This window comes from Peromyscus maniculatus, chromosome 13 (genome assembly GCF_049852395.1).
Source record: "Peromyscus maniculatus bairdii isolate BWxNUB_F1_BW_parent chromosome 13, HU_Pman_BW_mat_3.1, whole genome shotgun sequence".
Lineage (NCBI taxonomy): Eukaryota > Metazoa > Chordata > Mammalia > Rodentia > Cricetidae > Peromyscus > Peromyscus maniculatus.
The window spans coordinates 23,117,259-23,130,612 of record NC_134864.1 but is presented as its reverse complement, the minus strand read 5'-3'; the positions used below and the strand labels follow the sequence as shown (position 1 = coordinate 23,130,612).

The window sequence follows — 13,354 nt, the reverse complement described above, 5'->3', positions numbered from 1 at the left end:
TTGGAAGCAAAACAAAAACCTTTGAAAATTTTGTAACAGTACAGCAAGCTGTCATTGAAGATAAAGGCAAGGACAGTCCCTTCTTTATCACCCAAACAGTTAATTCAGCAAATGCCAGCAGAGAAGACGCTGATATGGGAGTTCTCACCCCAAGCAGTTCTCAGGGATCCTCAGTTGTACAAAGCACAGGGTCGTTGCCCCTGTGTCTATGGGATTTAGATGTAGGACCCTCCAAGATACCACATCTACAGATGCCCAAGCCCCTATCTAAAATACTGTAGCATTTGTATGTAAGCACACATTCCCCTGATACGGCCCCTCATCTCTGGATTACTTATACCCGAGCATAGTCAATGCTCTATGAAGAGTTGTCCTACTGTATTATTTAGGGCATAATGACAAGAATGAGTCTGTGTATGTTCAATACAGACACAGCCATCATAGGCCTAACTGTGTGGTTTTGATGGACAATGCAAACAACCATGAATCAAAGCCTGAGAAACAGGCAGATCCAGGGACCAAGTGTAGTGGTGCTTCGAGTGTGTGGAGTTCTTATTCCTTGCTGTTGTTGGATCGGCTAAAATGTGTGTTAGCTCATTGGTGTCCCATTCACTATGAAGTAGGCACTCTGTTGCAGTGGGACGTCCTTCTGTAGGCTGTGAATGTCCACTTACCCTCTGTCATCCTTATTGTACTATGAGGACACCATCTTGTGACTTGCTGTGTCTCATAGCTAGTAAGTAAGAGGCCAGTACATGAAGTCACATGCTCTCAGCTTTAAGTCTGGGCTGCCCCTGGCTCCTGACTTTGTACAGCAGTTTTCTGGTAATATTATCTACACCAGTAGAAAACAGGAAATGACTAAACTGCATTGAAGTTGAGAAATTTTTTTTTTCCAAATCATAGTACACTAATATAAACCAGTGTTTTAAAATGATGATGTGACTCTTGTTACTGACCTAAAAAGACAAATTGTTTGTGGGAAAAAAAGCTAGAGAATAGTTTATGTAAAATCCTGATTTCATATAGTCAAACCATATATCATATAACACTAAATAATGCATTCTCCCAAGACTTTCTTTCTTACAAGGTTGCCCGTTAAATTTCCATCCATGGCTCCTTTGTAAGGGTGCATTCCGGGCAACTTTGGAAAATGACTTTATTATAGAAAATGTCAAACTTACAGTATATAAGTGAACTGAATCATCATGAGCACAGAAGCATATGCCATCTCTATTCTCCCCACCCTATACAGCTTTAAAGGGAGTTCCAAACATTACTCTCATCAGTAACTATTTTGAATTTAATTTTTATTGTTAGGTAAATAGGTCAATTCAGTAGTTGTCAGGTTGAGGGGGGGGGGTGTCCTAGTTAGGTATCTATCACTGTGATAAACACCATGACCAAAAGCAAGTTGAGGAGGAAAGGGTTTATTTCATCTTACAGCCTATACAATTCATTGTGAAGGAAGTCAGGACAGGAGCTCAAGGGAGAAGCCTGGAGGCAGGAACTGACTCAGAGTCATGGAGGAATGCTGCCTCCTGGCTTGCTCCTCCTGGCTTGCGCAGCTTTCTTTCTTGTACACCCCAGGACCACCTGCTTAGGGATAGCAATATCCACAGTAGGAATATTCCACCTCAGTCAAGAAAATGCCCACAGGCTTGTCTACAGGCCAGTCTCATGGAGGCATCTTCTCAATCGAGAACCCTCTTCCTAGATGGCTTTAGCTTGTGTCAAGTTGACAAAAACCAGGACAGGGAGGGAATAAGGCGTGGGGGAATTTTTAGGGCAGTGAAATGATTCTATTTGATGCTGTAATGATGGAGACATGTCATTGAACATTTACCAAAATCCACAGGATGTATAACAAAGAGAGCCCTGTGCAAACACTGGGGCTGCAGTTAGCCGTAGTGGTTAATATTAGCTCGTCAGTTGGAACTGGCGTCTTATACTAATGCCAGGCATTAACAGCAGGAGCTGCGAGATAAAGACAGGGACATGTGAGAGCTTAATTGCACAATTTTCTCTGTAAACCAAAAGATGATTTTTTAGAAAAAGTATCAGTTTCAAGAATGAAAGGGGAAGGGGGATTTTCATTTTTTTCATAGCAAAAGTCTTCCCATTGAAGTCACTCCATCAAAACCCGACAACAATGGCTGTTGAAGTCCTTAGGTAGGTAGCCAATGGGAACAGCCCCTTCTCCCCCCCTCCACTTTGTAGCATAGCCATGACTTTGACTCCCTAGACATTTTTTAAATTTTTTTTAAAACCAGAATATGTGTTAGAATTGTTATGACATATTTGAACCAAATGTGTTTTTGTGGTTAATGTTTATGTCTTTATTTTGTAGTTCTGGGGATGAAGCCAAACTAGGCAAGCACTCTAACCTTGGGCTACATCTTTATCTGGCTCCCTAGACTTTTTAACTTCCGAATTTGGGGGTCTCTACTTTCTGCTGGGGGATGTCTTTCTCTACACTGTGAATATATGTTGTTCCCATTGGTTAGTAAAGAAGCTGCTTTGACCTATGGCAAGGTAGCTTAGAGGCAGGCGGGAGATCCAAGGAGGGAGACAGGAAAGAGAAAGGCAGAGTCAGGGAGACGTCAGACTTCCATCCTAGGAACAACATGTAATGGGATGCAGGTAAATACGTGGCGATACATAGATTAATAGTTATGGGTTGAGTTAAACTATAAGAGCTAGCTAGCAAGACGCCTGTCAGAGGCCATACAGTTTGTAAATAATATTAAGCCTCTGAATGATTATTTTATAAGCGGCTGTGGGACCATGGGCCTGGGCAGGACCTCAGGCCTGGGCGGGACCTGAGAAAACTTATGACTACAACTTTCATATTCTCATTTCTATTCATCTGTCAGGTCTTGCCTGGGATTTCCTCATGGCTCTTTGCCTCTTTCCTTCCTGCTTCTCTCATTGCACTTACTATGGCTCTCATCATCTTGGACCTGAGCTTTCTGTGAGTTTCCTCACCAAGTGTAGCATCTGCCTCTCGGTCCATTCTGGTCCTCTGTAGAATCCGAGCTCACTCCTCACATCAGACTCTTTATCCTAATAGTGAAAGTTTTCCTTTTATTATGTATTTATTTTAACATCCCAACTACATTTCCCCCTCCCTCCTCTCTTCCCAGTCCCTCCCCTCTCATCTCTCCTCTGCCCCCTGCCCCATCCACTCCTCCTTTCTATTCAGGAAAGGGCAGGTCTCCCATGGATATGCACAAAACATGGCATATCAAGTTGGGTAGGATGTGAGTGGTGTATGCCTTTGATCTCAGCACTCCTGAAGAGGCAGGTGGATCTCTGTGAGTTTGTGGCTAGACTGTTCTACATAGTGAGTTCCACGACAGTCAGGGCTACAAAGAGAGACCCTGTCTCAAAAAAACAAAACAAAAGTTTTATAGTGCCATCTTTGTGATCCCTGGTCATGTATGAGCCACGGCAGTGTTCCACAAAGACTGCCTCTTCTAAAGCAGAAGCTTCCAGGTGGTTATCAAGAGATAAGTCCTGCCAATCCCTAGCAAACTTGATCAAGCCCCCAACCTGGACGATTCCGAGAATTAAGATCTTCAGCAGTCACACAGCAACTTCAAGACGCACTGGACACTGAAGGAAAGACAGTCAAGCCATCAGAGAATGGAGTTAAAGACGAGACAGACAACAGAGCTGTTGCAGAGAAGTCGGAGCATGCAGAGGTGGAGCATATCCCAGAGAGCAGCTGCAGGGAACACACTGCTTTATTCTTGGTGTGTGTTCGGGCGGCTGCCCCAGCTAAGCTGGCCTAAACTCATAGGTTTGGAATTTATTTCCACGTTTTGCATTCCTGAGGAAGTGTTCGTAAAGTAAAGCATGCTTTTCTCCTGGACTGTCAACTTTCAGGAAACCTGAAAGGAAAAAAAAAAGTCTTTTTAACTTCTCCCCAAGAGCATCTTACACAATCCAAACTGTGTTAAAATAAACACACTGGCCTAGGATTCGTGTTCAACAACAGCTTGTTGTGGAGGCTGCACGCTTGGAGGACACTCTGGAGGAGTAGAAACATCCAGAGACCAATCTGGGCCTGTGCGGATGTCGTCTGTGTGTGTTAGCTCAACTCTGCGTCCAGGTAAATGAAATCCTGTGAGCTGTGTTCAGGGAGTCTCCTTGGTGCAGAATGCTGTGGCCACTTTCCAGAACCGTTCTTTGTTTGAGAACGTTTACCCAGCCAGCTCTGAAGGCCTCGGAGTACAGCACGGGAGCCGGCGCTTATTTCCACAGTGGTGTTTGCTTAGCTCTTGAAGGGTGCTTGGCTCACCGTTGGGACTCAGTTCTCTGTCTCGCTGTAAAGTGGGTGCACTATATTTCCTCACACTGTTTGAAGTTGGAACTATGTGATGTTCCCAGGCAGAGTGGTCTCCAAACAAACAGGATTCCCTTCTAACTGAACCTTGGTACTCAACCACGTCTCCTGGTCACGAGCACTGGGCATTTCTTCCCACGCACAGGCCACTGAGTCCTGGCCGGAGCCTGCTGCTGCAGGGGATCCCCATCATTGTCCTGAGTCCCTAGCATTTTAGTAACGGCCCGATACAGTGTGTAGGAGCTGTCGAGTTTACTGTCTCTCCTGCGTTTTATAGTGGAGGGAAGGATTGCTCAGGGTAAGTCCCTGACCCAGGCTCATTTCACTGGGTAACTGATTCTCAAATCTCAACATGCTTTCTACCCAAAGATAAAGAGGAAGTCTGAAGAAACTACATTGATTTTTGCCTCTGAGAAATACAGCACCTTTCCCTTATCCATGGTACCAACCATAGCCTGAAAGTACTAAATGAAAATCCCGGAAATTAAAAAAAAAAAATCATGTTTTAACTTTTAATACAACCTGCTGTTATAATTGTTCTAATGTGTGACTCGTGACTTTATAAATCTCCTAATCTATCTAATTCACAGGTGAAACCTTATTATAGGTATATTTGTATAGGAAAGGAAGGTGGCCAATGTGTTTGGTACTCTTCATGGTTTCAGTTGTCCACTGGGGATTGGTCTTGAAGCATAACTTCTGAGGATTAAGGGGGTGTGGTAAAAGTGACATGAGGAGAGAATCTAGTCAACAAAAAAAACTTTACAAAGGCTGAGAACCCTTCCCCACCCAGACCACAAGGGGCATGTGTGAAAAGCCCATGCCTGTGGAAATGACCTCTAAAGGGTTCAGAGCCTACTGGCCCAGTGCCTTTCAGCCCACACTTTCTCCCAGCCTGCTAGCCCACTTCCATTCCTATAACTTTTTCTTTCTTTCTTTTTTTCTTTCTTTCTTTCTTTCTTTCTTTCTTTCTTTCTTTCTTTCTTTCTTTCTTTCTTTCTTTCTTTCTTTCTTTCTTTCTCTCTCTCTCTCTCTCTCTCTCTCTCTCTCTCTCTCTCTCTCTCTCCCTCCCTCCCTCCCTTTCTTTCCTTCTTTCCTTCTTTCCTTCTCTCTTTCCCTCCCTCCCTCCCTCCCTCCCTCCCTCCCTCCCTCCCTCCCTCCCTCCCTCCCTCCCTCCCTCCCTCCCGCCCTCCTTCCTTCCTTTTTTGTTTTTGTTTTTTTGAGGCAAAGTTTCTCTGTGAAACAGTCCTGGCTGTCCTGGAACTCACTTGGTAGCCCAGGCTGGCCTCAAACTCACAGAGATCCGCCTGCCTCTGCCTCCCCAGTGCTGGGATTAAAGGCGTGAGCCGCCGCCGCCGCCGCCGCCGCCGCCGCCGCCGCCGCCGCCACCACCACCCGGCTCTCTTTCTTAATAAACTCTCTGCCTCCCTTACTGACTGTATGCCCCAGTGCAATCCTTTGTCCTTGGACATAAGAACCCAGGAACTCCGGTGGGTGCCTTGAGGACTCAGTTCTATGCTGTAACAGGAGGACCATTGTATCTAATTCTCGCGAGGCTCTAGATAACTATGAATGGCAAATGAATCTGACAGCCCTAAGAAGCCACGTTTGGCAACTGGTTTGAACTGGTTTGAAGACCTTGCCAGGGGTTTAAAGCACAGACAGGGAGGCTGTTTGCACATAGGATGTCAAAGCCTGTTGCCTACTTGGGAAAAGGTGAGAGAGAGCAGGACAGGTGGAGGAAGGATGGGAGTGTGGACGGACGGACGGACGGACGGACGGACGGACACCCGGTGCTTCCGGTGCACGTTGTTTCTAGGTTGCCACTCTTCTGTATCACTTTAATAAACATCACATTTGTGTGCTTTATCTGCATTTCTTTACATAGAGAGAATTATGAAAGGCACGTGAAGGAGGCCTGGAGGGTGAGTGCAGTTTAGCTAGTGTTGGCGTTCACATGAGACAGCATGAAAGTGTCTATGGGACGTGGGTTGTGTCATTGTTACAAGTGCTAATTTGATGTTGTTGTTGTTGGTTTTTCAAGGCAGAGTTTCTCTGTGTAGCCTTGGCTATTCTGGAACTCACTCTCTCTGTAGACCAGGGCCTCGAACTCAACAGAGATCCGCCTGGCTCTGCCTCCCGAGTGCTGGGATTAAAGGTGTGCACCTCTACCGCCTGGCTAGCTCCTATCTTTTAAGTCAACCATATTGTATTAGTTAGAATTATAGTCTTATCCAAAAAACTCAGACGCAAAAGCTAACTGTCTATTTAAATAACTATGTAGTGTGACACTGTTGGGCTTCTGAACACATGACTGGCCTGAGGAACAGGCCGTACTTTATTGGCAGGATGTGACTGGGAAGGATACCAGGACTTTCTTTTTTATTTACTACTTCAGGTTGACACAGTAGTAAATAAAAAGGGCATTTTTTATTTTTAACTTCCTTTCAGTTGTGATGACAAGTGGGGACATGTCTCAAAGAGGGAAGTACAATCCTATTGTTTCTGCTGAACTTTTTTTTTTTTAAAGAACGGCCTGCAGAAGTTTTGTATAACTTGTTGGCTGTGCAAGATGTCAGACGATGTGGTTGTAGAGAGTGTTGGGAATTCGTCCTCGCTCTGTGTCAGACGCTCATTTCCACTGTTAACCTTGAGTCCAAGGCCAGAGAGCGTATGTCTCTGCTTGCACTTTGCCCAGTATCTACATCACTCCATCTGCACAGCACACTAAACCCCCAGAAATCGCATCTTATGCCAAAGGCCTTCAGCCTCTGAGTCTTTCGATTCTGTACTTGGTCCAAACAGGGAGCATATGTTTGCCATAAAAACAAAAGCAAAAGCAAAAATCTTTAGTCTTTGGAAACAATTTTCCCTTTATTCACGTGTGTGTGTGTGTGTGTGTGTGTGTGTGTGTGTGTGTGTGTGTTTTAAGCTTCCATTTTAGAGCTAGTGTTCCATGTGTTTTTTTTCAGGATGAATAGAAAAATAGAAGAGAGAGAGAAAGAAAAACCAAAAGAGACTGTGGATAGAACAAGGGTTGAGGATCCAGTGGGATTATAATTATAATCCATGTGCATTATAGTAAGAACCACTATTTGGTTTTGGCATGTCCTTCAGCAAAGTCACAGAAAATGGTGGTGACAGCGGACATTTTAAGACTGGCCATGAAGGACCAAAGATGAATCTTTGGTGTTGGCTGCCTAAGCATGCTGTTTCTAGATTTCCCTGTGCTTTAAAGGAGCGTCTCTCTTGAGATGAAGTTCGCATGCCTCGGAGACCTCCGGTGTCTCGTACACAACCCGGTGGTTTTTAGTACAACCACAGAGACCCGGGGCGGTCCGCACAGTCCATGGAAAAGAACCCAGACCTTTAGGTGTCGTTATCCCTTCTTTTTCCTTTGTCTTCTCAATTGTTACTTTGCGTTTCCTCACAAAAGTTAAAATTCGGTGAAGTCAAAATAAGGTTGCTTGTACATGACATTAGAGTACTGCCTCCTGGGAAATATGTCTCGAGGTCCTTGTGGCTAATGAGCCCAGTAAGGCTGGTGCGTTGCATGCCAGCCCATGGCAGGTCTCCGAAGATCCCAGCAGTTCCCAGCCCAGCTCTCATTGTGGGAGGCAGAAAAGACAGATAAATGCTCGCTGTTCCTGTTGGAGTCCTACAAAGCAGGGTGACTCCCTGGCAAGGCTAGGGCGCTGAGTGATGATGGAGCAAGCAGGTCCATCATCCGCGGGGTGAATGGGTGCCTTCCCCTGTCCCTGGGAGGTTTGCATGGCCGGGAAACTGCTGGTAATTTCCCTCAGCCTTTTAAGCATGAATTTGACTTCATGTGGAAGCATGGGAAGAAAAGAAGGGGAGAAGAAAGGGGGCGGGAAGGGGGAAGGAAGGCTGGAGGGAGGGAGCAAAAAAGAGAGGAGACTGAAAGAAAGGAGGGAGGAGCTAGCCCCTCCCCCAGGTACTGCTATTTTCTGCACCCAAACAGGCCAACGTTTTAAAATAAGAGAACTTCAATTTTGGCCTCTTTTTTTTTTCCCTCTCCCTTCTCCCCTCCCCCTCCACCACGCAGGCCGCCAGATCCCACCCTTGGACCCCCATGAAAATGGAAACAGTGGCGGGATCAAGCTTGGGAACCAGAGCTTGCAAACCAGCCGGCGATGCTGCTGACCCAAGGGCCGCATGGAGCACGAAGCAGGAAGCCAGAGCCCTCTCCAGTGCCTGGGGCCCACAGAAGGACCCTACCCTCGGGACTGCCTGCCTGCCGGAGAGTGAGCAGCATTGCATGCTGGGAGACCTGCAGGATGCTGAGCAGGGAGGGTCCCTGCGAAGAGATTATCGAAAACTCCGGAAAACTCACTGTACCTCCACAACATGGCCTTCGGTTTATAAAATGCACACGGCAGGGGTTGCACTTATTAGGTAGTAGGTATAGTTGCCCTTTTTTGTTAAAGAAATATTAGAAAATTTTTTAGATTTGTTCACAAACCTTGCCGTGCTGTTCTTCCCTGACCTCGGATGTTATCTAGTCAGATTCCAGTAACTTCTCCAGGGCCAGGGTCTTTTTCTCTGGCCAGTTCACCAAAAGGCAGCAGCAATATAGAAGGTTAGCTTTTAGCTGGCTTGGGGAGCAAACCTCTATTATATTAGTTTTTCTGAGGGAAATCAGAGAAGTATAACTGGACCATCATTCAAACTGAGAGCTGACTTTCTGCAAAAGAGACAAAAGTTGTGTTAGAAACTGCCATCTGTGTCCCCTTTTCATGTAACTGGTGAACATTTTTCTAAGATACAGTCATACATCAACCAACCAAACCAGACTAGAACGTTACACATAATTCTGGGGATGGGAGGCCCGGTTTAAAAGAGTTAAGTGGTTGGTATGTAAGCCATGGTAGGTGGAGGATTATAAATAGCATTCAGGGCACCACCCAGCATACATCCTCTCCGTTGCAGTAACTTTCTACTCTTGGAGATGATTAGTTCACAGAGCATTGTTTTACTAGGAGACTATGCCATAGTGTCTAAGGGAAAAAAACTAACCAGAGGATGTTGAGTCTAAATTGTAGGGCAAACTTCTATTAATAGCAGCTAATCATGGATTGTAGCAAACCAGCCAGAAAAATGTTACCACCTTAAAATTCTGGACCCCCAAAGTATAAAATTCAGAAGACCATACTTTAAGCTTTTCCAAAAAGCTTTTCTTTTGGAGAGAACAGCCACCAAGCAAACAGAGCGAGGTTCCGGTCATAGACGGTGGTTGTCAAGTCCAGGATGTGTTCGCCCACGTACGTTCTTCCTCAACTTGGGAGTTCACTGACTCTTAGAATACGAAGGATGGAAAATCCTTGTCTTGATTCAAGAGTGTCCCCCAGTGTCCCATAACAGACATCTGCAACACTGTTAGCAGATGGTGTCTGTATGTTGTAACAGGGCCTTCTCAAGGACAGTCAGCGCCTGTCCCATGCTGCCAGTGTCACTGGCTGACAGGATTCTGTGTGCCGACAAAAGACATGAATCCACTCACCGCAGGTAAAACAGAAAAAAAAAACAAAAAAAAAACCTAGAGTTGAAACTGAAAAGGCCTCTCTCCAGGTAGCATCAAGCTTATGTTTGAACCTTCCCCTGTGTTAGGGAAACTTGTCCTGGGAACTTGCATTGGTATAGCTAGGCTGTCTAGATTTCCAAGCCGAGATGGTACTGTTCCCAGAAGAGAATGTCATGGCTTTGGATTGGGTTTGCAGAGGTTGAATTTTACATGAACTGGCTGGGCTTCCCCCTGACAGTGAGCCCCCCTGGGTGTTTTAGAAAAGCACACGGGGGAGTGAAACCTTGCTTTTTCTAGGCTGCATTGCCATTGATGTCAAAGCTAGGCAGAGGGTAAGTACGCATGTGTGTCAAACAGAGAGTGTGTGGCACTTGGGCACACAAATATTCATACCCTCTTGGGCCTTCTCTGCAGGTAGATGCTGTGGCCTTTGGTGCCTGGGATTCCTTTTGGGTTGTTTTAACAATTGACTTTTAATCATAGAAACGTCTGTAAAGACCTAGAAATTACAATTGTTCTGACACAGGATATGGTATCCTTATCATCGTTCCCAGAATTCCCTTCCCAACCCCTATTTTCTCTCCCTCACATGAGGCAGGTTTGTGTATATGTGTAAATATGATTGATGTTGGCTACACCTCCATGTAATCCATTTTAGAGTGGCTGGTTTGGCTCACGACCTTGTTTGTGTCTGTAAGTGAGGCACAATATCAGAGGGATTCTTTCTCATCAGGAATCCCCAAGGACAGTGGTAGAGCTGTGCAAATGTTTTACAATAGGTACAGAATTGACTTGCCATTTTTTTTTTTTAGTAAAAAATGGTACATTAGGGTACTGAATATGATGTTACCTTGCAGACTAACCTGCATTCTAGCCAGTAGTAAGGGCTGTGCCCCAGTGGGGATCCCACTCGTTCCCGAGGGAGGTTTGGAGGCTTGAAACATTTCCTCTGCCATTAAGGACTATGGCCTGTATAGACTTCCCTCCTTGCCACTGGGCAGTGTTCCGGACAGGGAGTAAGAAGCCAGCCATCAGCCAAGAGCTCTGGCTGTGTTCAGACCTGATCATGCGTTTCATCGTTGTTGTGACACCCAGTGACCCAGCAGTCATGCCGTCACACAGACTGTCACCCTTTCTGGTGGTTTTGTAAAGGGTTTCCACTTGGGCTGGACCCAGGTTTTGTACCTAGACGATACCTCCCCAGACACCCGGGACCTTCGCATCTTGTACTCTGTTCTATGGTAAAGCATTTCCCTTGTGCTCATTTGTATCAGTTGCTTTTGATTTTAACCCATTGGTATGATTCATACTAATAAATATTTTAAGTTTTACTGAGTGTCTTTTTCTTATTACAATCAGTAAAGGGACTAAAAGTCAACACAGAATTAAAAAAAAAAAAACATGTAAATTTGTACACGTGAAGACCTGGAGGAGAATATTCACTGAAGCACTGTTGACAATAGCAGATTGTCATCCACTAGGGAAACAGATAAATAAAGCATGGTCACGTGATGAAAGCTATGGGCTAGGATGAATGCATTGTCTATAATGTACCACCGTGCATCTCTAAGCAGAGTGTAGAGTGCAAGGCTTCACTGCCCTGAGGGAGCCACTCACGGGAGTCTGTGGAGTAGTCTTCAGTAGCTGTCCACTGCATAGCATGGGGAATGGAACCGTGACCCTGGATGCATGAATCAAGACAACTGGGGTTGTCTTAGGGTTTCTATCGCTGCAAAGTGACACCATGACCACAACAACTCTTATAAAGGAAAACATTTAATTGGTGCTGGCTTACAGTTCAGAGGTTTAGTCCATTATCATCATAACAGAAAGCAAGGCAGCAGACAGACAGACATGGTGCTGGAGAGGTAGCTGAGATTTCTACATCCCGATCCACAGGCAGCAGGAAGAGACTGTGTGTTACACTGGGCATAGATTGAGCAGAGGAGACCTCAAAATGTTCCCCCACAGTGACACTTCCTCCAACAAGGCCACATCTATTCCAACGAGGTCACACCCCGTACTAGTGCCACTCTATAGGCCAAGCATTCAAACACATGAGTCTATGGGCCGTACCTATTCAAACCGCCACAGGGGAATAATAGTGATCATTTATTGATGTGTGGAGGGAAGTAGAAGCATAAGAAGGAAAAGCATCAACCTGTGACGCAGAGGACACCAAATCAGGTCAGAGATGAACAAAAGGCTTTTAACTGCCAGCCATTTTTCATTTATTTCATGGTCTGAAAATCTGAAGCCAATACCCAGCATGGTATCACACACACTCCTTTAATCCCAGCACCAGGGAAAACAAAGGCAAGTAGATCTCTGGGAGTTCATTTCCAGCCTCATCTACATAGCGAGTTCCAGGCCAGCCAGGGCTACATAATGAAATCCTGTCTCCATCACTCAATAAATAGGCAAATACGTAAATAAGCCTGAAGCAAATATGATGAAATGATAGTATTTGATAAATTCAAGGCATGTGCTTTACTAGTCTCTATATTTCTCTGGGGTCAGTCTTTTTCAGAAATGGAGAGAGATGGAGGTAAGAAGCAAGGATTAAGCTAACTTTAGTGTGCTAGAAAGATCTCTATCATTGCCAGCCTGATGGAGCACACTGGCAGAGCTTCTGTTTTCCACAGAGAGCTTGTGCTGAGTAGATGGAAGGCCTGTGTGAAGTGGTACCTTATGCTCTTTACATGTGAGAGGTGCTGAGGGCATGCTGGGAAGCTGCCCAGGCTGTACATAATTAAACAAGACTAGAAAACAGTCTACCATGGCCGGGGAAATGGCACATAGGTTCAGAACGCTTGTTGGGTAAGCATGAAGACCTGAGTTTGGAGCCCCAACACCCACAGAAATCCAGGCATTGGCCCCATGTTCCTGCAATGGGGTACGGAGATAGGCAGCGGCCAGCCAGCCCAGCAGAAACTTGAGTTTCAGGCTCAGTGAGAGACTGAAAAGAAGGTGGGGCATGATAGAGCAGGATGCCTGATATCTTCCTGTGTTCTCTATATATGTGTGCAGGGATGGGCACACACATGTATGTACACACACACACACACACACACACACACACACACACACACACGCCACAAACAAAATTAAAAGAGTTCAGGGTGGAGCCTGCATGATTGAATTCTGATGATTTTATGGGATGCAACAGAGACCAGATCACATGTCTGTATATAACCTTCGTTTTTCAGCATGTGATATCTTGTTCTACCTCAGGACCCTGCCAGCAAGTAGGCCAACCCCAGATGTGGGTTGATGTCCCTAGACCAAACTGTGACCCCAAACCTTTCTTAAGTTACCCCAGTCTGTGGTATTGTGTTAGTAGCAACAAACTGAGATGTTTGATCACTTTGGTCTAGTAGGAGAAGATGTTACGTTGGAGAAGGAATCCAAACACTCAAGAGTTAGTGGATAAGGACCTTCTTTATAAAAGTCACATGACT

At 45.4% G+C, this 13,354-nt stretch overlaps 1 protein-coding gene across 1 annotated transcript in view; it reads left to right on the top strand.

The window, feature by feature from the left end:
* Rab31 (RAB31, member RAS oncogene family) overlaps positions 1–11,224 on the top strand; it is a 131,239-nt gene extending 120,015 nt beyond the window's left edge. The window contains exon 7 of the mRNA XM_006991847.4: positions 8,418–11,224. Within this exon, the coding sequence (XP_006991909.1) occupies positions 8,418–8,515 (98 nt within the window). The 3' untranslated portion in view covers positions 8,516–11,224. The remainder of the gene's footprint in view (positions 1–8,417) is intronic.
* Positions 11,225–13,354: the final 2,130 nt, after the last annotated feature.